Source organism: Dama dama, chromosome 1, assembly GCF_033118175.1.
Source record: "Dama dama isolate Ldn47 chromosome 1, ASM3311817v1, whole genome shotgun sequence".
Classification (NCBI taxonomy): Eukaryota; Metazoa; Chordata; class Mammalia; order Artiodactyla; family Cervidae; genus Dama; species Dama dama.
This window is the reverse complement of record NC_083681.1, coordinates 15,842,964-15,870,328: the sequence shown is the minus strand read 5'-3', so window position 1 is coordinate 15,870,328 and position 27,365 is coordinate 15,842,964. Positions and strand designations below refer to the sequence as shown.

Here is a 27,365-nt window from a genome sequence, read left to right as displayed (position 1 = left end):
GCTCCCTGAGACATGAATGATGATTCCAGGACTGCGGTGGGAAGTATCAAGATGAGCGTGGAGCATCTTGCAGTGGCAAAGAGTAAGGGAGAGTGTCTAAACAAAAAACAGAGGAGAAAAACAACAACAAAACACCATAATGGGAGTATGTCAAAGGGACACAAGATCTGACTGAAAGGACTCCCAATCTGAAACTGAAACAATTTTAGCAACAAAGTAATACTGCGTTGTAATATATAAAATAAATAGCCATGAGTCTACACCAATACAAATAAATAACTGCATAACTCAATAAATGAGGCAGAAGAGACAAATCCCTCATGCAAAAGAAATAAAAAGTGTTCCGCTCTACCTGGGCTCCTTAAGCATGGACTGTGCATAGTTACTTCCTTTCAAAGAGTACACTGTAAGGATAAGAAGGGGTAAAACAGAGTATTCTATAGTGACAGGACCTATCACTACCTGAACCAAGAGATCACAGTCAACACTGACAATGACACGCTGTGTTGACAGTACGTACCACCTCTGATACGGTGTGATGAAAATGGTTCTTCATCTCTGTGGTCCAACACACAGCCCCAGTCTAGTAGTGGGTAAAACATCAAACATTCTACAAAGCATCTGACCGTGCATGTGTGCTAAATCACTTCAGTCACATTCAACTCTGGCAACCCCACAGACTGTAGCCCGCCAGGCTCCTCTGTCCATAGGATTCTCCAGGCAAGAATGCTGGAGTGGGTTGCCATGCCCTCCTCCAGGGGATCTTCCTGACCCAGGGATCAAATCCATGTCTCTAACATGTCCTGCATTCGCAGGCAGGTTCTTTACCACTAGTGCCAGAAAGAAAGAAAAGAAAGTAAGTCTCATCAAAAACAAAGTCTGAAAACCTGTCAGAGCCAAGAAGTGCCTAAAGAGACATGGCTACCAAATGCACTGTGATATGGACCATGGAACACAAAGAAGGACATTAGATAAAAAATCAGGATATCTGAATAAAGCACTGACTTTATTTAATAATAATGTATCAACATTGGTTCATTAATTTTACCAAATATACCATACTAATGTATTATAGGATATTAATAACAGGGGAAACTGGATGTCAAATGTATGGGAACTCTGTAGTATCTCTGCAATTTTTCTGTATATCTAAACCTGTTCTAAAATTAAAACTTTACTCAAAATAAGAAATTAAAATATTTAACATATAGTTTAACATTCAATTCAGTTCAGTCACTCAGTCATGTCCAACTCTTTGCAACCCCATGGACGGCAGCACGCCAGGCCTCCCTGTCCATCACCAACTCCTGGAGTTTAGTCAAGCTCATGTCCATTTAATCAGTGATGCCATCCAACCATCTCATCCTCTATTGTCCCCTTCTCCTCCTGCCTTGACCCCTATTTTTCCCAATGTAGACCACTCCTACGTACACAGAACACCCTGAGGAAATAAAGAGAAGCTGATAGTGGATGCCTTCTCTCAGCTTCCTACAATGCACTGCATTTCACATGTGTGCCCAGGAATTTAACCAAATTTAATGGAACCACAAAGAATTTAAGCAAACTAAATCTCACAAGAACACACAATGGTTTAACATATTTTAGGCAAGAAATAGCAGATAGAATATAACATTAATAATGTAAGTATAGGCTAGAAATAAAAGCAGTATTTCTCCCATTCCTAATATGAGTTCTTTATCAGTCACATAAGGTTTAAAATGATAGTTTTTAACTAATAAAAGCTGATTAGAAGTAGGCCAAAAAACTTCAAAATTATCAAGAGGCCCAGAGGCCCTTAATGCATTCTTTTAATGTAATGAATAAACCAAAGTTAGATATATATATCAAATGTGTATTTTTTAAAAGTAATAAATTAATGAAAGGTAATAGTAGATTTATATCCACTATTATTAACGATGAGCCCTGCCCCAAATGTATGTTATGCTTCAAGATAACAGTTAATGATATTATGAAGCCTTTTTAATCAGCACAACATATATTCAGATTCTAAATATAAACCTTTATCATTTGGAGTGATGTTTAAAGTTGTGCTATACCCTATTTAGTATTTTGTGACATTTCACAAAAGATAATGGCAAATATGCAGAAGCCTTTACAGATGTTTCTATCCAGTCTGTTTACATCTGTTGGATTCTAGGTCTGAAAATGAAATACTTGAAAAAGACACATTCTCAACATATCCTCAACAGCAAATGACTTCATTAAAGAAAACAAGGTTTTGACTAAAGCTGTGAAAGTGTAACCACTGAGAAGGCAGTCATTTGATCAGAATGAAAAGATTCTGACGTAAGGCTTAAAGGGTATCACCACATATGAAATTATTTTCCCCTTCGTTCATAGACAAGCAGTAGTAGAAAAGCAGATGAATCCAACAATGTACAAATGATACCGGATATCACCAATATGGCTAATTTCATAACAACAAGACCTTCAATAAATAGAGGAATACTTATAAACTACAATAAGATATGTAGCAACTACAGCACAGTATTTAAGTGACTTAGCTCCAGAACTGGACTACATGAGCAGGAATACTGACAATAAGATTTATTAGCTATGAGACCTTGGACATGTTATTTAATCTCTCTTTGAGTTACTGTCATCTGTAGAATGGTGGTAATAATAATTTCTACCTTAACGTAATTGGTGGAAGTGTGATAAGAGATATTTCACTAAAGTACTTAGAACAACATTTGGCACACAGTAGGCACTCAATAAATATTAGTTATGACTGGGAGTAAAGCATTACAGGAGCATTCATGAAAATCTTTTATATCACTACAGAATTCATTAATTATCTTTTGGCAAAGAACTTAGAAGACATCAAACTCAGAAATGAAATACATGTGTTTTTTTTCTTTTTTATAGATAAGTAAGAATAGCCTGTTCTAGGATATTAAATACAGATTCAGGTCTTTGAGAATACTCCATCAATGTCTCCTGCCTAATTAGTTAAAAGTTATATTGATAGTGTGGCCACAAACAACTGATTGCAAATACTTCACTAGGACTTAGGAACAGTATACATACCCTCAAATCAGGAGAAAAGTTCTCTGCAGAAGTTGATATGGAATCCGATGAGACGACAGAAGCTGATTTTGTATGCACTGAATTCTCTGAATGAGAAGTGGAAGCACTAAAAGATACAAAAGCACAGGACATTTGAAAAATAGGCGTGTTAAAAATTCAGAAATGTTATTAACTGTAACCCCATTGTTTACTAAAACTTCTACTGCCAACCAGTCCAACACTGCCTATTCAATCTTATCTCTAAATACTGATAAATTGCAAGCTCTATTCCTAAGAATAGGGCTAAGTATTCTTACCATCCACATTCCCTCTAGACAGGCTTCCCCAGTATTTATGAATACATTCGAGGTTAATTCTTTCTTTTTATCTAATCATCCAGTTATCTAACCACTCAATTATTAGGCCAATGTGCAAAAAACCATTACACCAGGCACTATGATTTGGAGACAAATAGGGCAAAGCTCATAAAGCTCACAAGCTTGTGGAAGAGACAGATAAACAGCGCAATGTGATAACTCTAACTGTACACACACATCACCCCCAGGTGGACGGAGAGCAGAGAGACAGACGGAGAAGCACCATGACCATGACTAAGAATCTGGAAAAAGGAAAAGAAAGTACCTAACTCTACCCAGGAAAGTTCAGGTAAGACATCACAGGGCAGGTGGTATCTGAACTGAATCTTGAAAGACAGGAAATTGCCAGGCTGACAAAGCAAGGGAATTCCAAAAACAAACAAAAAACACTACAAGTATAGAATTATCAAAGAGCATAGAACACTTGAGAAACTACAAATAGTCTGACAGGGCTAGATGAGCAGAAGGGGAAAAGATAATGATGGAAAGACAAGCCTGTCTTTGTACCTTATAACTTTCCCCAACCAAATTGGGTGTTTTTTAACAAGCCTGTCTTAAATATCCATTTTTTCCATTACACTAAGTAATCACACTCAATACTTTTATTCTCTTAAATTCTTATAGAACTTTTGATACCTGATCACATACTGCCTTTTACTATTTATTGGTCTCAAGTATGTAAATGTTGCCTCACCAATTAAAATTTCAATGTCCCAAGAAGGACGACTGTGTCTTTATTTTCTATAAAATCTGCTTCAGTGCCTCTGTATATAGTTAACGTGTATTATGTTTATTAAATTCAAAAATACAGTGACAATAAACCGATGCCACAAACTGAATGATTTACATCATTTCCTTTTATCAGTAGAAGAAACTTAAAATTATTTAAGGAAGAAAAATCAATGGTAGGAAAATCTCAGACATTTTGAACTGAAACTTAAAGTTCTGACTAAGAAATACATTTTTCTAAAGCTTCACTCCAAACATATTAAAAGTCTACTTCACACAAAAAGTCAAGATTCTGATGGAATAATCTACCTTGAGGTTGTGATATTTAGAAACCACATTTTTGTTTTAAAATTTGTCTACTATAATACCTGCATGTAGTGACTACTAAATTATGTTTACAATGTGAAAATCATCTCCCCTCAAATAACTGTCAGTTCATTTTTATTGAGGTTTGGATACTAAAAAAACTATATATATTTTAGGTGTACAATATGATATTCTGATATATGTATTCACTATGAAATGATCACCACAATAAAGCTAATTGAGACACCATCACCTCACACAGTTACCTTTCTTTTTGTGGTGAGAAAATTTGAGATCTACCATCTTGGCAATTTCAAGTATACAATATTATTAAACTATAGTCACTATGCTACATATTAGGTACCCAGACGTAATTTATATCTGAAAACTTGTCCCTTTTGATCAAATTTTTCCCCCTTATCAGACAGGATTTAAAAAATTTTCTCTCACTCTGTAGGTCACTTTGATGTAGTCCTAATAGTTTGTTTATGCTTTTGTTACCTGCCCTAACAGTGGCAAATCCGAGAAACCATTCTCAAGACCAGTACACCAAAGAGCTTTTCCCCAATGTTTTCCTCCGGGAGTTTTACAGACTCAGGTCTTACTTTTAAATGCTTAATCCATTTTGGTTGATTTCTGTGTGTGATGTAATATAAGGGTCCAATTTCACCCTTCTGCATATGGATATCCATTTTCACCAACACTATTCATTGAAGAGTCTATCATTTCCCCACTGTTCATTCCTGGTGCTGTTTTCAAAGGCAGACTGACTGTACACACCTGTAGTTCTACTTCTGCGCCCTCCAATCTGTTCTGCTGTCCACTGTTTTGACAACCACAGTCTGAGACAGGAAGCATGACGCCTCCAGCTCTGCTCTTTGTGCTCAAGACAGCATTAGCCATTTGGGGTTTTTCATGGTTTCATACTGACCTCAAGATTGTTTTTTCTATCTGTGTAAAATGCCATTAGAATTTTTATGTAGCATGCATTGAATCTGTAAATCACTTTGGGCAACAATGACATTTTAACAAGATTAATTTTACCAATTCATTAACACAGGATAACTTTCTATTGACTTGTGTCTTTTTTAATTTCTTCCATCATCGTTCTATAGTTTTCTTCATACAGGTCTTTAACTTCCTTGGATAATTTTATTCCTTAGTATTGTATTTTTTTTTTTTTATGCTATTGCAATGAATTTGTTTCCTTAATGTCTTTTTTGGAAAATGCATATTACTATATAGAAACAACTGACTTCTGCATGTTGATTTTGTATCCTGCTACTTTCCTGAATGTATTAGTTTTTTGTACAGTTTTTTACAACGTTGCATGCATAAAGTCATGTTATCTATATTTTTATGTATTTATACAATGTGAAAATCATCTCCCTCAAAATAATCACTTCATTTAAATGAATGAAAATGGCATATCACTGGGAACACTTCAAAAAGTTTTTCTTCAAATACAAACATCTCTTTACTTTATCAACTATTTCAAAGTATAATTGTGGTTAACTGTTTTTGTGTCCAAGAATCTACAATATGACAAGGGAACAGTCGTAAAAATTCTATTATCTAACTTTATAGTATAAGGAAAGATAAACTGATAGGCTGAGAATGACTTCTTTTTTTCTGTACCAATTTATAATTAAAATAACACTAAACATAACATTAAAATAACAAGTAAAACAATAAAAATTAAGGCACAGTACTCTGACAAATATTGTTTGCTGCCTACTCCATATATATACACATTCCTTTCTTTCCCGATCTGCATGAGGACAGTTACGGTGAGCCCACGATGACATGCTTGCTTTTGGTTCTTTTGTGTCCAGGAGACAATGTGACACAAAATTGGTAAGTGAAATTTTAGGGGAAGTCTGTTCCATTGTTTTGGAACCCTTTTATTGTCTTAATAAAGAGGAGTAGAAATAGCAAGGCACTGCTTAACCTTTCCCACTTTCGCTTGCCTGGACCAAGAGTCCTGTAAACAGAAGCAAGTGTTGGCCTACGTAGGACACCAAAGAGCATAAAGTCCTTTCCTGGTGAGCAGCTGAATCCACCCCAGCAACTCCCTACTTTGGGAGTCTTGGTTATGTAAAATAAATGAAGTTCAATTTTTAAAATCACTATAATGGAATCTTCTATTCTGCACAGCCAAACACAACTCTAAGTGTTACAGCAATCAACACTTTACAAAGTCTGTTTTGAGCAAGGTGAAATGTATAATACTATTTTTTATGTGTATGACCTGAGAAAACAGAAAAATATGTAAAGGCAACAAAACACAACTTGGAATTAAAGTAGTGTAGACCTAGAAAAAAACAGTATCAATAGGAATATTAGAGTATGTCTCATTAAGACACCAAATAGTTCTTTAGAGCCAAAGTATGAAGTAAACAAATCTAAGGGAAAATAAACAAAACCACGTCTTCCAACTAGTACGTTGCAGTCTCAAAGAATCAGTCTTTCAAGCAGAAGTGTGGAAAACAGCCTTTAATTATTAACTTCTCTTTTCAGATACACATAAATATAGATAGATATTATGATCTACAACATATGTGAATAAGCACTAGAAGGTTTTAAGCTCCAGGCAAGCTACGAGGGACTGGAGGGGACGCACGTGTGACTATATCATAGTATTGTTCTTGTGATTATAGCAAACACACACACACACACCACTACCACCACAATTACTTAAAGTTCTGGTATAAACATGCAGTGGCTACTTGAGAGTCAAGGTGGCTACAGAATGCAGAGCTCTATTTTCAATAGTTATTTGTCTCCTGTCATATGGGCTTTGTACATGCTTCTGATCACCATGGCTACTAGGATAATATAACTTAATTTCCACTGCTCTTTTCCATTTCTCCACTGCTCATCTTGAGGTCAAGCTCTCTCTGTTTACCTTCTATGAACTGTTCCATAAATAAGCACTGTATTTCCCTGAATTCGTACCACTGCTCATGCAACTCCAAAACAGAATGCCCATTTATCTTCCCTGGTTGCTCAGACGGTAAAGAGTCTGCCTGCAGTGTGGGAGACCCAGGTTCGATCCCTGGGCCAGACCTCCCGGAGTCAGGAAGGTCTGGAAAAGGAAATGGCAACTCACTCCAGTCTTCTTGCCTGGAAAATTCCATGCACAGAGGAGCACGGCAGGCTATAGTCCATGGGGTCGCAGAGTCGGACACCACTGAGCTAATTCTCTTTCTATTTATTAACATCCTATTGTTACTTACTCTTTTAAGACCCAGTTAAAAGGCCGATTTTTTTCAAGCAGTCTTCCCAGGTAATCCAGCAGAATAAAACTCAATCATCTGTACTTCTGCCTATACTCTATAATGGCATTTAAATCTTTCCACATTAGACTAGAGCACTTTAGTTACACTGCCTCCTCCTTTTTTTTTTTTTTTTTTTCTGCCTCCTCCTTTTAAATGATAAACTGCTAGAGAATAAGAATCTTATAATTGGCAAGGCATCTGAACTCTGAGCAAAGACTGCAGTCTGCTAATCTCATTAAGTGTGGAGAAGGAAATGGCAACCCACTTCAGTTTTCTTGCCTAGAGAATCCCATGGACAGAGGAGCCTGGTGGGTACAGTCCACGGGGTCGCAAAGAGTCAGACAAGACTCAGTGACTAAACAACAACAATCTCACCAAGTAACCAATGCTGCTTTGGTCCTCAGTTTTCCTAGGCCCATAAACTTCACCACGCAAACTTCAATCCAAACATTCTTGTTATCCTTGTCATCCTGAACCTCTTCAAAAAGGCCAGACCTTCAAGTTCGACTCTGTATTTCCTCTATCCATTTTCCCTGCCCAAGTCTTCCTTCAGCTAACCTTTCCTTTATACTGGACTTTTTACACCATATGGAATAAATTCTCTCCTATCTTCAACAAAATTCTCCCCTCCACCTCTTTGCTTCAGCTGAGATCTCCTTCCAGGAGCCCACTTCCCTGCAGCCTTTTCCAGAGAAGACTCTTGTTCCACATCTAACAAAATCCAAAGGTGAAGCCAGCATTTCCCCAGCTCGTCTCATGCTTCTACACTAGTGTTACTTTTCCACCTCCATATACAAAAGCCTTCTTCCTCCGAGGTTCTTGGTATTTGGGCATACAACCTCTCTGTTACTGTCACACACTCACCTTTTAATCACAGCTTCTCACTTTAGTAGGAAGTCTTACTAACCAGTCCTACTAACCTGGCTCATTTTCTCCTCTTAAAGCTTCTTTCTACTCCAAAACTGCCTTCATCATAGGAATTTTAATGTTCATAGGGACAAACTAGCAACCACCTAGCTCAAAATTCCTCACTTCCTATATTCCTCATCAACATCCCCACCTGAGCAACGTGCTTCTCCAGCACATACCACACTTTATCATGTCTGGAAACTACCCAGTCTTTGTCATCATAAACTCAAGGAAACCAGTATCTGACCGCAGACGCTACTCTTTCCAAACATCTGACTTTCTTAACTTTCCCTTCATCGAATCTTCAATCCAGTAGTGACAACTCATCCCTCAACTTGTCCGTTTGTCATTACTCTTCATACTTACTGCCCTCTCTCCCCCACTCTACCTCCTTCTCCATCCAACCTCAAATACCCAGTGTAACAGTTTACATTCTCTTTCAGCAAACCCTCAGTATCCTTGTTTCTATCCACTGACCACCCCTGCCCTGCTAATCCCTAAATTCAGATCAATATAACTATCTACCTTCTGCTATGCTAATGGAGTAAATCTTCACATTGGGGCCATTTTAAACTCACCGTTAGAAACATTAGCTAAACCCTAGGCAGTGCTCAGCAACACTCCCACTTCCCCAGTGAGTTTTCTAATCCATCACCATTTTTTTCCTAAACCAATCACATCCAATCAATCCAAAGTCCTATAGAGTCCACCTCCCTACCATCCGTTGAATGCATCCTTTTTAATATCCTAATTTTTACTGTCTTAGCGCAACACCTTTTCCCTCAACTACTCATTCAATACATCATCCCAAACTAATACCAAAGTGATCTTTCAAAAACAGATCTGATCCTATCATTCCTCTGCTCAAAACTTTTTTTAAAAAAACTGACATATATGAAAAAAAAAAAAAACCTGACATATAATAGATATATAACATTAGTTTCAGGTGTACAGCCTAATGATTCAATATTTGTATATATTGTGCAATAATCATAGAAAATCTCATTAACATCCATCACCACATATATGAACAATTTGTTTCTTCTGATGAGAACTTTTAAAATCAACTCTCTTACAACTCTCAACATTAACTATAGTCACCATGGTATACATCACATCCCCACGACTTGTTTATTTCATAACCAGAAGTATGTATTTTGACCAGCTTTACCCTTTTCCCCCATTCCCCCCAACCCAAATCGCCTGCCTCTGACAACCACCAATCTGTGCTCTGTACCTATGAGTTTGGATTTTGTTTTTCAGATTCCACATGTATTTGTGAGATCATATAGTATGTGTCTTTCTCTGACTTATTTCACTCGACATAATGCCCTCAAGATCCAGCCATGCTGTTGCAAATGGCAGTATTTTCTTCATTTTATGGTTAAATACCACCCACTGTGTCTCTCTTCATATGTGTGTGTGTGTGTGTGTGTGTGTGTGTGTGTGTGTGTGTGTGGCACATTTCCTTTATCCATTCACCCATCAAAGGACCTTTAGGTTGCTTCCATGTCTTGGTTACTGGAAATAATGCTGTAGTTAACATGGGAGTGCAAGTACCCTTTCAAGTTAGTGTTTTTGTTTTTCTCAGATAAATATCCCGAAGTCAAACTGCTGCATCACATGGTAGTTCTATGTTTAATTTTTGGAGGAACTGCCATCCTTTTTCCGTAAATGGCTGCACCAATTTATATGCCAACCAACAGTCTACCAGGGTTCCCTTTTATCCACATCCTGACCAGCATTCACGATTTTCTGTCTTTTTGATAAATGCGATTCTAACAGGTATGAAGGACAGGGCAGCCTGGCATGCTGCAGTCCACGGGGTCTCAAAGAGTGGGACGCGACTGAAGAGCAACTGAACAACAAGAGGTGTGAAGTGCTATCCCACTGTGGTTTTGACCTGCATTCCCTGCTTAAACCTTCAGTGACTATATACTGCCTACAGAATCGTGCCCAAACTCCTTAGCACAACACCTGAAGTCTTCCATGACCAGGCCTTTGTTCTATATATTTAGCTGTAGCTGTTACTCAACGGAACCCACTGGGAATGGCGTGCAGATTCTCTAGGTTCTTCAGCCATCTCATGCATCTGCACCATTGTTGCTGATTCTGCTGTCCTTGTCTGTAATGTCCTTCATACACTTCCATGCCCTGTTTGTCCCTATCCATCTTATAAACATAACTACTTCTTCCTTCCCTGTACACTGTACATATTTCTATTGTTAATACCTGTAAAATTTTATTTTATTTACTCATCTATGAGCTCCTCTTCTCAGACATTTTTGTTGCTGTTTGCTATTCCAAGATCCTTCACCATAGATCATTTCCTCAACTTGCTTACAACAAAATATATAAAGCATCTAAAAAAAAGTAGCACCACATGATTAACTGCTATTATTTACAACAAATGTTACTACACAAAAACTACCCTACTCCAAGTCAGATTAGCTGCATAAATTTAAAAATTATAATGGCAAAGTTGCTGTTTCACTTCGCAATATTACGACTTCCAGTTGTGACATACAAGTCAGAATACAAATGTTCCCCAGTGACTATCCTCATAGGTTTACGGGGGTGAAGAGGAGACAGCAAGGCTATAATTAAAGACCTGGTGTTCACAAAATAAGAAATTATATCTTTTGGACAACATTATGTTAGATAATATGGATTCAGAAGTGAAAGACATCCTACTTGAAACTGATAATATAAAATTAACTTTTTTCTGTACAAAAAAGCTCCAGTGTTTTATAACGTAATAAAAAGGACACGGTAGTACCACCAGAAGGCACCTAATTATGTCACCAAAAATAACCTTTCTCTGGAAAAAATGTGAGTAAAAATTAAAGTTCTTTTGCCTATTATGTTTTCCACAGAACTACCTTTCCCAAAACTGTTTGCTCCAATTTGACAGCCAATTCAATTGCATGAAGTCATGTCCATTAAGGAACAGTGTATATATATTTTTCTTCTTCCCTTCCTTTCTTTCACATTGACTATGATTTTTATTTCCCATTTTCATGTCTCATTCTAGCTCAAAACACTTTGGCTGAAAAAAGCCAGAATCAGCTCGTAACTGGATTCGCTCAGTAATGTTAGTCCCATCACTTTTTAATATATAATATTCAAATCTATAAGAATAATTTTCTTCAAACATCACTCCAACAATTATTTAGCACTTGTATTCATTATGATGGAAGTGCATATACTGTTACCCAATTACCTCCAAATCAAATTAAATCTCCTAACAGTATTCAGAGTGCCAAGGTGCTCCACCATATCTAATTCTAGCTCAAGTTTACATTTCACTCCAGCCAGACACACCTGTTTCTTGCCACTGGTCATGAGACTCAGTCTTCTCCATTTCCTCTCTAAATATTCTTTAACTTAGTCTCCAAACTGTCTTCTCTTCTGACCAATCCTGGTTTTTAACCACCTCAAACTTATCCTGAAGGTGCATTTTCCACAATAAATCAGTCCTGTTATTCTTACTGATTCAATAAGTCTAGTCATTTCAAAACCTTTGTAATTGGTTATGTTTATATTGATGTACTGTTTATACTGACTCAATTTTGTCTATATTGATTCACTGCATAAGGCACATATTTCTTCAAAAAAATTAACAATTATAAAACCCTATGTACAAAACTTTATTATACATCTGGCTGCCAGATGTAGCTCTTCTCTGGCTGCACCCAGATTTCCCACACTGGACCCAACTCCTTCCTTAACTACCTTCTCCTGTCGCCTAGAAGAAATGGAGTAGCCCTTGTAGTCAACAAAAGAGTCTGAAATTCAGTACTTGGGTACAATCTCAAAAACGACAGAACGATCTGTTTCCAAGGCAAACCATTCAATACCACAGTAGTCCAAGTCTACTTGGACTTGCCCCAACTGAAGGGGCATATGGTTGAGGCATAGTTTTTATTTTCAGCAGGACGAAGAAGCTGAAGCTGAACAATTCTATAAAGACCTACAAGACCTTCTAGAACTAACACCCAAACAAGATGTCCTTTTCATCATAAGGGACTGGAATGCAAAAAGTAGGAAGTCAAAAGCTACCTGGAGTAACAGGCAAATCTGCCTAGGAGTACAAAATGAAGCAGGGCAAAGGCTTACAGAGTTTTGTCAAGAGAAAGCACTGGTCATAGCAAACACCCTCTTCCAACAACACAAGAGAAGACTCTACACATGGACATCACCAGATGGTCAACACCAAAATCAGATTGATCATATTCTTTGCAGCCAAAGATGGAGAAGCTCTATACTGTCAGCAAAAACAAGACCGGGAGCTGACTGTGCTTCAGATCATCAACTCCTTATTGACAAATTCAGATTTAAATAGAAGAAAGTAGAAAAAACCACTAGACCATTCAGGTATGACCTAAATCAAATTCCTTACGATTATACAGTAGAAGTGACAAACAGATTCAAGGGATTAGATCTGACAGAGTGCCTAAGAACTATGGACAGAGGTTCATGACTCTGTATAGGAGGCAGTGATCAAGACCTTCCCCAAGAAAAAGAAATGCAAAAAGGCAAAACGTTTGCCTGAGGAGGCCTTACAAATAGCTGAGAAAAGAAAAGAAGCTCAAGGCAAAGGAGAAAAGGAAAGATATACTCATCTGAATGCAGAGTTCCAAAGAATAGCAAGGAGAGATAAGAGAGCCTTCCTCAGTGATCAATGCAAAGAAATAGAGGAAAACAACAGAATGGGAAAGACTAGAGATCTCTTCAACAAAATCAGAGATACCAAGGGAACATTTCATACAACAAGAGGTACAATAAGGGACAGAAACGGTATGGACCTAACAGAAGCAGAAGATATTAAGAAGAGGTGGCAAGAATATACAGAAGAACTGTACAAAAAAGATATTAATGACCCAAATAACCATAATGGTGTGATCACTTATGTAGAGTCAGACATCCTGGAATGTGAAGTCAAATGGGCATTAGGAAGCATCACTATGAACAAAGCTAGTGGAGGCGATGGAATTCTAGCTAAACTATTTCAAATCCTATAAGATGATGCTGTGAAAGTGCTGCACTCAATGTGCCAGCAAATTTGGAAAACTCAGCAGTGGCCACAGGACTGGAGAAGGTCAGTTTTCATTCCAATCCCTAAGAAAGGCAAAGGCAAAGAATGTTCAAAATACTGCATAACTGCACTCATCTCACATGCTAATAAAATAATGCTCAAAATTCTCTAAGCCAGGCTTCAACATTACATGAACCGAGAACTTCCAGATATTCAAGCTGGATTTAGAAAAGGCAGAGGCGACAGAGATCAAATTGCCAACATCTGTTGGACCATAGTAAAAGCAAGAGAGTTTCAGAAAAACAACTACTTCTGCTTTATTGACTACACCAAAGCCTTTGACTGGGTGGATCACAACAAACTGTGGAAAATTCTTAAAGAGGTGGGAATACTTGACCTCCTTACCTGCCTCCGGAGAAATCTGTATGCAGGTCAAGAAGCAACAATCAGCTGGATGTGGGACAATGGACTGTTCCCAAATTGGGAAAAGAGTGAGTCAAGGCTGTATATTGTCATCCTGCTTATTTAACTCATATGCAGAGTACATCATGTAAAATGCCAGGCTGGATGAAGCACAAGCTGGAATCGAGACTGCCAGGAGAAATATCAAAAACCTCAGATACATAGATGACACTACCCTTATGGCAGAAACGGAAAAATAACTAAAGAGCCTCTTGATGAAAGTGAAACAGCTGGCTTAAAACTCAACATTCAGAAAACTAAGACCATTGCATCCAGTCCCATCACTTCATGGGAAATAGATGGAGAAACAAAGGAAACAGTGACAGACTTTATTCTGGGGGGCTCCAAAATCACTGCAGATGGTGAGTGCAGCCATGAAATTAAAAGATGCTTGCTCCTTGGAAGAAAAGCTATGACCAACTTATACAGCATATTAAAAAGCAGATACATTACTTTCCCAACAAAGCTCTGTCTAGTCAAAGCTATGGTTTTTCCAGTAGTCATGTATGAATGTGAGAGTTGGACTATAAAGACAGCTGAGTGCCGAAGAACTGATGCTTTTAAACTGTGGTGTTGGAGTCAATTGAAAAGGAAATCAGTCCTGAATATTCAATGGAAGGAATGATGCTGAAGCTGAAATTCCAATACTTTGGCCACCTGATGTGAAGGACTCACTGGAAAAGACCCTGATGCTGTGAAAGATTGAAGGCAGAAGAGAAGGGGACGACAAAAGATGAGATGATTGAATGGCATCACCAGCTTGATGGACATCAGTTTGAGCAAGTTCCAGGAGTTGGTGATGGACAGGGAAGCCTGGCATGCTGCAGTCCATGGGGTCACAAAGACTCGGACACAACTAAGCGACTGAGCTGAACTGATCCGAAACGCTAGATTACAGAACAGTCTCTGCCCTTGAGACTTCAGCCAGAAACAGACATTACACCACATACACATATCAATAATACCATAAGAGGTACAAACAAGAGCTAGGAGAAAAAAAGGAAATGGTAGTAACTTAAGGATTAGAGAAAAGAAGAAATACATTCAGCTGAACCATTTGAAACTGAGAAAAAAAAACTCAAAAGTAGGGGAAGATATACAGAAAGTTTCATTCTCCTTCTGGAATTACTGAGGATTTTTTAATATATATGCCATATATACAGTATTCCATTTCTATTAAAAACTTTCTTAGGACACTAGAGCAAACATTTTGTAAAAGAGACTATGTCTTAGGGCTTCCCTGGTGGCTCAGTGGTAAAGAATGTACCTGCCAATGCAGGAAACATGGGTTCAATCCCTGATGTGGGATGACCCTATACGCTGCAGAGCAACTAAGCCTGCGGGCCACTACTATTGAGCTTGTGCTCTAAGAGCCAGGTAGCTCCAACTGCTGAGCCGACGTGCCGCCAGTTACTGAAGGTTCCGCCCTCGAGCCTGTGATCTCAGCAGAAGCCACGGCAATGAGAAGCCCACGGGAGAAGCTAGTCCCTGCTCCCTGCACTAGTTAAAAGCCTGTGCAGCAGCAAAGACCACCACAGCCAAAAATAATAAATAAAACAAAAATTTTTAATAAAGAGACCATGTCTGATGTGAATGATAAATAATCCTTACACAACTGGTAGGAATTGTTTTTTGACTGCTATTTCCCAACTGGTTAAAGAAAAAGTTGTTGAGAATTAAGAAACCAGGAGTTTAGTCCATTCTAGCTAACAGCAGTATCCGCAGCTGAGTGACTTAAACCCCACTCTCCATTATAGCTCCATTATCTGTGAAAAGTATCGATCAGACTATTTAGACGTTAGCTTTTTGATGGTCAGATACCTCTTTGAAAATCTCCTGAAAACTATTCCCTGAACTCTTTCCAATGTCAGTAGCTTTAAGGTTAAGAATCATGTTCTAGATGATCTCTTTTAGTTCTAACATAGTTCAGAACTTCAGATATGAGTATTCTACCTTTTGAAATATTCACACAATTATCTAGAGAAGTACTGAAAAATTAAACTGACTGTCCAGAAGGTATATGTACATGTATGTGTATATACACCTAAGTGAAGTCGCTCAGTCGTGTCTGATTCTTTGTGACCCCATGGACTGTAGCCCTACCAGGATCTTCTGTCCATGGGATTTTCCAGGCAAGAATACCAGAGTGGGGTGCCACTTCCTTCTCCAGGAGATCTTCCCAACCCAGGGATTGAACCCAGGTCTCCTGAATTGTAGGCAGACACTTAAGTATTTTCTAACTAGGTAATCACAGACTTGAATAAATTTTAAGACTCACAGCCTAAATAGAAATATTTCCATATTGTATTTCACATAATAGAATCAAAAGGAAACTAAATCCAACAGCTACACTTATTTTAGGAACTCTGGGCTATCACTTTGTAAACTCAACACCCCCAATTATAGATAAACAGAAATAATACTCTATCAAGAACAATTTTCATTGTTTTAATATCAAGTGACTTTTATCAGAAACTATTTACCTTTCATTGTTTAAATATTTAAACAATGAAATTAAATATTTTCATTGTTTTTAAATCAAGTGATTTTATCAGAAACTATATCTTTTAAAATACACTTGAAAAATATTTTAATTAGCTAAGTAATGAGTCTTTTTTCCTTTTTTAAAAAAAAAAAAAAAACTGAACCACAGATGGGCCACAGAAGTCTCCCCATCATGTCATTTCAGTGTGATGGAAAGGCCTTCACCGTCTGCCTGCCTGGCCCTACCACACATCATCAACAGCTCCTGCATTTGGACTCCTGAGCTTAACAATTCTCTATCAAACATCATAAATTTCAAAACGTATCTATAATAATTTATGGCAGATACCTCTGTAAAAATATACATACAGTTGGTTCAGTTAACGTTTCTAAATAAATAATTTCATCAGAATGGACGAGAACACAAGAACGTGTGACTCAGGAGCGTCGTCCTCGCCGATGGCCGCTGTGACCGGGTTTACAAGGCTTCCTGGTCCGAGATCTGCACTCTTCCTCTCACCTTGTGACCTCAGCACACTGGACTCATTATTAGCTTCAGTGGCCTGACTCACTGAAGAGCTTAGCCTCTGCCAAGGTGAAAAACGAAAACACATGACTTGGAGTAATCTTGGTACTTGCATTTCTGCCAACACACTCATTTTTCTTTCAAACACCACATGTGCTTTTCCTTCACCAGTCTCTTTCCAAATCTGCACACCATATTCCATTTCTTAAGAGTTTAGCTACCTTCCACATTACAGCAAATTGTCTATCCTCAATGGTTCCATTTGCTTAGTACCCACTCCTTCCCCAATTCCTTCCACTTTGGCTTTTGACTCTACGAAGTCCCTAAAATGGCTCCTTAATGTATTTATTAATGATCTTTTTTTTAAAGAAAAAGGTCTTTTCTCATTTCTGATATAATAAATTCAGCTCTCCTCACTACCATATTCTTTTGGTTATTTCATATCTAAGCTAAATTTCATCAATACTGCTGAGCATTTATTATATGCAAGTTACTACTATTCTAGGAGTTACTAAGTATTAATACAGAGAAAAATAACAGGGTTGCTACCCCTAGTGAATTTCAGTCCATAGTACTTACTACACAACACAATATAGAATACAAAACACAAATGAGAGAGAAAGAACTTAAGGATCAGGACTAAGGTTTTGAAAAGTTTTTAAGAAAGAAGTAACATGTGAAGTTTGAACCTTCTTTGGCATTGCCTTTCTTTGGGATTGGAAAGAAAAATGATGTTTTCCAGTCCTATGTCCACTGCTGAGTTTTCCAAATTTGCTGGCATATTGAGTACAGCACTTTCACAGCATCATCTTATAGGATTTGAAATAGTTTAGCTAGAATTCCATCGCCTCCACTAGCTTTGTTCGTAGCAATGCTTCCTAAGGCCCATTTGACTTCACATTCCAGGATGTCTGGCTCTAGGTGAGTGATCACATCATTGTGATTATCTGGGTCGTGAAGATCTTTTTTGTACAGTTTTTCTGTGTATTCTTGCCACCTCTTCTTAGTATCTTCTGTTTCTGTTAGGTCCATACAATTTCTGTCCTTTATTGAGCCCATCTTTGCATGAAATGTTCCCTTGGTATCTCTAATTTTCTTGAAGACATCTCTAGTCTTTCCCATTCTATGGTTTCCTCTATTTCTTTCCATTGATCACTGAGGAAGGTTTTTTTTATCTCTTCTTGCTATTCTTTGAAACTCTGCATTCAGATGAGTATATCTTACCTTTTCTCCTTTGCCTTCAGCTTCTCTTCTTTTCTCAGCTATTTGTAAGACCTCCTCAGACAACTGTTTTGCATTTCTTTTTCATGGGGAAGTTCTTTATCACTGCCTCCTGTATAGAGTCACAAACCTCTGTCCATAGTTCTTCAGGCACTCTGTCTATCAGATCTAATCCCCTGAATCTATTTCTCACTTCCACTGTATAATCATAAAGGATTTGATTTAGGTCATACCTGAATGGTCTAGTGGTTTTCTCTACTTTCTTCAATTTAAGTCTGAATTTGGCAATAAGGAATTGACGATCAGAGCCACAGTCAGCTCCCGGTCTTGTTTTTGCTGACTGTATAGAACTTCTCCATCTTTGGCTGCAAAGAATATAATCAATCTGATTTCGGTGTTGACCATCTGGTGATGTCCATGTGTAGAGTCTTCTCTTGTGTTGTTGGAAGAGGGTGTTTGCTATGACCAGTGCATTCTCTTGGCAAAATTCTGTAAGTCTTTGTCCTTCTTCATTTTGTACCCCAAGGCCAAATTTGCCTGTTACTCCAGGTAGCTCTATGCTTCCTACTTTTGCATTACAATCCCCTATGATGAAAAGGATATCTCCTTTGGGTGACAGTTCTAGAAGGTCTTCACAGAACCACTCAATTTCAGCTTCTTCAGCATTACTGGTTGGTACATAGACTTGGATTACTGTGATATTGAAAGGTTTGCCTTGGAAATGAACAGAGATCATTCTGTCGTTTTTGAGACTGCATCCAAGAACTGCATTTTGGATTCCTTCGTTGACTATGAGGCTACTCCATTTCTTCCAAGGGATTCTTGCCTGCAGCTGTAGATATAATGATCATCTGAGTTAAATTCACCCATTCCAGTCCATTTGAGTTCACTGATTCCTAAAATGTCAATGTTCACTCTTGCCATCTCCTGTTTGACCACTTCTAATTTATTTTGATTCCCGGACCTAACATTCCAGGTTCCTATGCATTATTGCTCTTTACAGCATCAGACCTCACTTCCATCACCAGTCACATCCACAACTGGGCAATGTTTTTGCTTTGGCTCCGTCACTTCACTCTTTCTGGAGTTATTTCTCCATTCTTCTCCAGTAGCATATTGAGCACCTAGCGACCTGGGGAGTTCATCTTTAAGTACACTCATCTCACAAGCTAGCAAAGTAATGCTCAAAGTTGTCCAAGCGAGGCTTCAACAGTATGTGAACTGTGAACCTCCAGATGTTCAAGCTGGATTTAAAAAGGCAGAGGAACCAGAGATTAAATTGTCAACATTTGCTGGATCATAGAACAAGCAAGAGACTTCCAGAAAAACATCTACTTCTGCCTATTGATTACACCAAAGCCTTTGATGGTGTAGATCACAACAAACTGTGGAAAATTCCACAAGGGATGGGAATACCAGACCACCTGCCCTGCTTCCTCAGCAATCCGTATGCAGGTGAGGAAGCAATAGTTAGAACTGGACATGGAACAACAGACTGGTTCCAAATAGGAAAAGGAGTACGTCAAGGCTGTATATTGTCACCCTGCTTATTTAATTTATATGCAGAGTACATCATGCGAAATGCGGGGCTATATGAAGCACAACATGGAATCAAGATTGCAGGGAGAAATATCAATAACCTCAGATATGCAGACGACACCACTCTTACGTCAGAAAGTGAAGAGGAACTAAAGGGCCCCTTGATGAAAGTGAAAAAGGAGAGTGAAAAAGCTGACTTAAAACTCAACATTCAAAAAATGAAGATCATGGCACCGGGTCCCATCACTTCATGGCAAATAGATGGGGAAACGATGGAAACAGTGACAGACTTTATTTTCTTGGACTCCAAAATCACTACAGATGGTGACTGCAGCCATGAAATTGAAAGATGCTTGCTCCTTGGAAGAAAAGCTATGACCAACCAAGATGACATATTAAAAAGCAGAGACATTACTTTCCCGACAATGGTCCATCTAGTCAAAGCTATAATTTTTCCAGCAGTCATGTATGGATGTCAGAGTTGGACTATAAAGAAAGCTGAACCCTGAAGAATTTATGCTTTTGAACTGTGGTGCTGGAGAACACTCTTGAGAAGCCCTTGGACTGCAAGGCGATAAAACCAGTCAATCCTAAAGGAAATCAGTCTTGAATATTCATTGGAAGGACTGATGCTGAAGCTGAAACTCCAATACTTTGGACACCTGATGCGAAGAGCTGACTCACTGGAAAAGACCCTGATGCTGGGAAAGATGGAAGGCAAGAGGAAAAGGGGACTGACAGAGGATGAGATGGTTGGATTGCATTGCTGACTCAATGCACTTAAGTTTGAGTAAACTCCGGGAGTTGGTGATGGACAGGGAAGCCTGGCATGCTACAGTCCATGGGGTCGCAAAGAGTCGGACATGACTTGGCCGACTGAACAAGAAGAAGACATTCAATATGGTCTCAAAAATTTCACTAAATAAACAACACGAAAAAAAAGAGAAAGAATTAGGAAATTCAGGACATTATAAGGCCTCTGTTAGAGGCAGACCACTTTGGTTGAAGCATGGGATAATTATAAGCTCTATCAGATATACGGCAGAAAAGGTAAGTTTTTATTAGACTGTACAAGTCATAAAAAATAACCTGATATCTAGATGATTCTGAAAGCAAGGAGAAGACACTGAAAAGTCTCTGTGCTTGAGGAAAATCATTTTAATAGTGGGTCAAGGAATGGACAATAAGAGCAGGAAAACCTATCTGGAAACTATTAGGAGACGTCCTCAAGGTAGAGGTATTAAGGGCCTAAACTAGCGGAGAAAGGAAATAGGAGTGGATGCAAAGGACACTGGAGACAGAATCAACAGAACTCAACAACTGACTTGACATGATGAGAGAGGGAGAGAAAAGGGTCAAAATATGATCCAAGTATTGCTGATGGAGAAACCAGTGTGCCTATTAGACAAAGGAAAGTAGCTAACAAGGTTCTTCCTGGAATTAAGACTGAGGTGGCATCAAGGCAGCAGAGGACCAAGGTTTTACATGTTACTTGGTCATGAACCTGTTCATTCATTCATTCAGGCAACTTTGACTTACACTACATTTTTCTAGGCCATTATGTTTCCCATTCTTCCAGACAACTAGTTCATATGGTTTTTTCTTTCCCAATCCTCTACTGCCCTCTCCATCTTCAATTTCAGTAAGTGACCTAGATTCCCATTTCATTGAAAAATATAGAAGGAATAAAAACTGATCTTTCACAGGCTCCCTCAACTACAACGTCTTTGCGTCTGTGTACATGTCCTCTGCCTTTCCTTCTCTTACTGCAGGGAAAGCATCCATAATTCCACCTAAAGCCAGCTCCTCCACTGAACTATTATCTCCCCTCATCTTTGCAAGAAAATCTCTCCAGCAATTTTCCCTCTGGTTCTTGCATCAGAAAAACTTTCCTCTCCTCTCAGTCATTCCAGTCAACATAGAAACATGCTATTATTTCTCTTAACTTAACCCCTACTGATACAAGTTTGCTTTTCTGTGCTTCCTTTTGGCTAAACTCCTAGAAACAGAAGTCTGCTCACCGCTTTCACCTCCTCACTTCTCACTCTCTGAACCCGCTTCCAATGGGCCCACAAAAACGCTTTCATCGGGCCATCCGGAGCCCCACGTGCTAAGCTCCGCTGTCAACACTCCGTGCCCAGCTGTGAGCGGCATCTGACAGAGCCCCGTCCTTCTTCAAAGACGTTCTGTCCTCGGCTCCCCAACACTGCATGCTTACGGCTGCCTCAGAAGCCCCTTCTCCTCTCGAGTCTCCTCTAGTGACTCCTTTTCACTCTGAGCCTCCTAATGCTGAATTCCACCTGAACTCTGTCCTTGACACTCTTACCTTCTCTATGCACACCTCCCCTCCTTAGTCTCATCCAGTCTCACAACTTGAGTATCTCTAAGATGATGAGCCCAAATTTAAACACTATCATACACTTCTCTCTTGAATTCCAGATTCCAATTACGAATTTGCTTAATACCTTCAGGTGAACATCTAATATGCCCCAAATCAAATTCCTGCTCTTCTTCCTGATACCAGCTCTAACATCTTAGTAAACAGTAATTCTATCCTTCTCTGGGTATCCCAGGTTGCACAATGGTAAAGAATCTGCCTGTCAATGCAGGAGACACAGGAGACACAGACTCGATTCCTGGGTCAGGAAGATCCCCTGGGGAAGGAAATGGCAACCCACTCCAGTATTCTTGCCTGGGTAATTCCACGGACAGAGGAGCCTGGCGGGCTGCAGTCCATGGGGTCACAAAGAGTCGGACACAATTGAGCACGTCCTTCTACACTTTCTTGAGCTAAAAACTCTAGAGTGAATTTCTGACTTTTCTCCTATACTACATGTTCAGTCCATCCGGAAACTTGCCTGGCTGCCCCCTCAAAACAAGTCTCTTTACTCTTCTGGCTATTACTACCATCTGCCTTCTGGATGATTCCAATTGCCTACAAACCAGTCTCCCTGCTTCTGCATCCTAGTCTGATCTCAACACAGCAGTCAGATTAATCATTCTGAAACATTTGACACGGTAACCCCTCTGCAAAAAAACCCCCGCTACCTTCCCTCAGCACTCAGATAAGAGCCATGAAGCCCTTAAAATGTCCCCAAAGCCTTCCACAACCGCCCCTCTGCTTCTCTGCACTACAGCAACAGCGGAGCCCTCAGATTTACTCAAACACACCAGGCAAGGTCCCACTTCAAGTTCTTAATATTTTCTGTTTATCTATAACTCTCTTCTAAATATTCCACTTCTGCCTTTTTCCAGCCTTTTTAACTCAAATGTGGCCTGCGTAGTGAGACCTTCCCTGGCCATTACATTTAAAATTGTGAACAACTCCAAACCCACCCACTCATTTTCTACTCATTCTCCCAGCTTTATTTTTCCAAATCTGATACACTTCTTGTTTTACTTATTTTCTGTTTTCTCCATTTAGTTAATACTCGCTGAGTACTTGCTTACCATATGCCAGGAAGAGTTCAAATACTGGTAGAGATTAAATGAAATAATGCATGTAAAAAGTTTAGCATATTACCTGACAGAAACACCAAAACAATGTAAAATATTATTTTTATCTAATGGAGACTGGAACAGCATGCCTCGTACTATCGTCAGAGAACTCCAGTTTTAACAGAATGAGGTTAAACACAGGGCTGGAGAATTAAGAAAAATGACACTCTCAGCGATTTGATCCTTAAAGAAACAAGGAGCTAAATTATCCATAATCGGATAGTCTCTGCCAGAGAATATTTAATACAATTTATTTAAAACAGGACAAGAAAGCAAAAATAACTTCTGGAAAAGAAAGTTTCATATTTCCCTTCTAGCAATCCATTCCAATTATTAAATCACTGTTGGAAACATAAGATCCTTTCTGCTTTCATCACAAAAGCTGTGTACTATTTCATTTCATGACCAAAAAAGGATATCTACCATTATGTGTTTAATAGTGGATTACTATAAGTAACCATACTGAAAAGCATCTTCACACAATGAAGCATGGGACATTTTGGCAGATGCTGACACATAACTAATCTCTCATTCTAACTGGGACATGTAAGTTTAAGCTACAAGGAGAGAAAGGAAAATCAGGTCTCATAAGTCATGGAAAGTCATTTAGCCCCTCAGAGCCTCAAGTTCATACTGCAACAGGGATAAAAATACTCGCTCTTCTTATCTTACTGGATGGTTACAAAGACCAAGTGAAAATAATGTGAAAATACTATCTAAGCATTAAAATTATTTTATATATAAACACCATTACTGGGGGTGCCGGGGGAGGACCAGCATTCAACAACTGATAATGTATTAAAGTGAAGTTACTGTTAAAATGTTTCAGATATATATGGGGCTATCAAAGAAACTAGGCATCAGGAACTTTCTAGACTAACACCATTCATTCCTCTCAGATTATTCCCTTGAATATACACCCGCTCACCACATTCATCTTTGCTTCACAGCTAATTCTTACAGTTTTTTGCTAGTGTTTTCAAGCAACCTTATGTTTTCTAGTTAGGGAAAAAGCTCAAACTCAATAAATGCTTGCTTATCAAGAAAACTTCAAAAATAAAAATCAGGCTCTTTAGAGATTAGCATTTACAACATATCTATTATATTTAAAATGACAGTAATAGAATATTAAGCCAGATTGATTTATACTAAAAAAAAAATTTAAAGGGATAACTGATTTATAGGAAAAGACTTAAATAAATATTTGAGATGGTCAAATCTATCATTACAAACAATAAACTGTTAATCGTTCAGTCGTGTCCGACTCTTTGCAATCCCATGGACTGCAGCCTGCCAGGCTCCTCTGTCCACGGAATATTCCAGGCAAGAATACTTAAGAGGGCTGTCATTCCCTTCTCCAGGGGATCTTCCCAACCCAGGGATCAAACTCGAGTCTCCTGCATTGCAGGCAGGTTCTTTACCACCTGAGCCACTAGGAAAAACCGTCAGACAAACAATAAAAGACCTGTGGGAAAGTCACCACATGTCCAAAAAAAAAATCACGTCATCTTATTTTTGACAAAATCCAGATTGAGTAGAATCAGTCACACAAATGAGAAGATGACATATAGAGTCACAGGCTCATGGCCCAAACACTTTTTTTTTTTAATGACCAATTAGTGTCATTATAGTTTCACTGAGTGATTTCAAAAAGATTAAAAGAACTGTAGTTGTTGCTGTTCAAATTAAATTATAGTCATTCCATAGTATCTGCTTTAATCACTAAATGCCACCTCCCCCCATAACAAAAAAGATTTCTCCAAATGTAAGCACACATGAGAAATGCAATTATGTTTCCAGACTTAGCAATCATTCTCCACTATCCATATTCCCTTTAATTGACAGGCTACCAAAGGGTCATTTCCTATATCCAGTGCCTCTTCTTTGGAGTGATCTCCAAAATGGTTCAGGAAGTGTTGAGAAAGTGAGGGCTTTATGAATGATGACATTCAATGACATTCAATGAACTCAATTCAGTGATGACATTCAAGTCATAAGGAAGACTTGAGGGGTGGAGCTGCTGTACAAGATGGTATCAAAGTTCAAATCTGAGATCCTGTGACTCAGAGCATGAAAATCTTAGACATAAAATTCTAAGACTGCAAATAAAGAGCTATGGTTCTAACTATTGGAAAAATTTGCTAAGCTGGACTTTACCATTTTTTAATATTCCTTTCAGCTCCTGATAGCCAAAATGCCCCTGACTATCCCCTCCTAAACACGCACATGTACACATACATACAAATAAACTATTGTCCCATATGAAAACGTGATTCAATGACTTCGCTGTCAGTATGAAAATGTGATTCAAAGACTTTGTCGTCAGTATTAGCTATTTTGCATAAACTTTCCCTATAAGAAGGCTGCCACACAGCAGCAGCATCATACAATTTTATTCATCTTCAATTAGCATATGCATTTTTCTGCCCAAACCTTCAATCAGGATCATTAAGAAATAATATCAAATTATAATTATTCTTTACCTATAAATCCTTTAATGGAGGTACCAAAAACCACCAAAGAGGTTCAAATATCTAAGCCATAAATAAATAGAACATTCCCTGCATAACCTGCAAGTAATTAACACGGTTCAAAATAATAGAGAGGTAAGTGTACTTTGGAGCAAAAGCAATCCTAATACCTTAACGGTAGGCAAACAAATTTTGCCCTCAACAGTAGTAATATCTTTACTTAAATAAGTGTGCTATGTCAAAAAAAAAAAAAAAAAGGCATATATAAAACACATTTTAGAAATAAAGTTGTTATAGAGAGAATATTTTCTCAAAAGCTATAAAGCTGATTAAAATATAACTAGCACTGTGGAATACTCTTGTTAATAATACTAATTATTCTATATATTTATTCATATGTAGACTGCTTTTCTCAAGAGGCTAAAAAAAAAACTCAGAATAAAACTGCCATTATATGCTTATACTCTAAATTCTGATTCATTATATTGCCCTTTGGAAGAGTAGTTAAAGATTACATGAACACGCAAACAATTTACATTCACAAATGTGCTTATCCAAATTTGCAAAGCCATGGCCCTCGTAAATGGGAAACCACTTTCAGCAGAATTCCCCTCTTTAACCCATTTTTCATTCTACTCTAAACTATATTATTCTATTTATTCCTAACTTAAAGGAATCAAGTCAGTATTATTTTAATGTTAATGTCTGGCTCCGCAAAATAACCAAATGAACATATATACATACCCATGAAAAAAACAGAACTTAGGTATGTAGACAGTAACAGAGGCAAGAAAGCAAGGGAATTCCAGAAAAAAATCTGCTTCACAGATTACGCTAAAGCCTTTGACTGGGTGGATCACAACAAACTGTGGAAATTCTTAAAGAGATGGAAAATTCTTAAATACCAGACCACCTTACCTGCCTCCTGAGAAATTTGTATGCAGGTCAAGAAGCAACAGTTAGAACCAGACATGGAAAAACAGGTTGGTTCAAAATTGGGAAAGGAGTACATCAAGGCTGTATATTGTCACCCAGCTTATTTAATTTCTATGCCGAGTACATCATGTGAAATGCCAGGCTGGATGAATCACAAGCTGGAATCAAGATTGCTGGGAGAAATATCAACAACCTCAGATATGCAGATAACACCACTCTAATGGCAGAAAGTGAAGAGGAACTAAAAAGCCTCTTGATGAGGGTGAAAGAGGAGAGTGAAAAAGCTGGCTTAAACTCAACAGTTGAAAAACTGAGATCATGGAATCCGGTCTCATCACATCTTAGTGATGAGTGATGACTTAGAGTGTAAGGAAGATGCTAGATATCTAAGTATTTCATAACAATACAGTGTGGAAATGAAGGGGTATAAAAGATGCAACAGAAACACAGCAGAGAATACAAATGGCAAATAGAAGGGGGGAGAGTGGAAGCAGTGATAGACTTTATTTTCTTGAGCTCCAAAATCACTGCAGACAATGACTGCAGCCATGAAATTAA

The 27,365-nt window shown here is 38.3% G+C and overlaps 1 protein-coding gene across 3 annotated transcripts in view; it reads right to left on the bottom strand.

Moving 5' to 3' along the window:
* Positions 1-27,365, bottom strand: part of MTMR2 (myotubularin related protein 2) — a 105,292-nt gene that overhangs the window by 61,311 nt on the left and 16,616 nt on the right. For 2 of the 3 annotated variants that reach the window (XM_061143741.1, XM_061143749.1), the window contains one exon: positions 3,052-3,157. In XM_061143741.1, the coding sequence (XP_060999724.1) occupies positions 3,052-3,157 (106 nt within the window). Of the gene's footprint in view, positions 1-3,051; positions 3,158-16,985; positions 17,007-27,365 lie in introns of those variants that run through there. The other variant, XM_061143756.1, reaches the window with a different exon arrangement.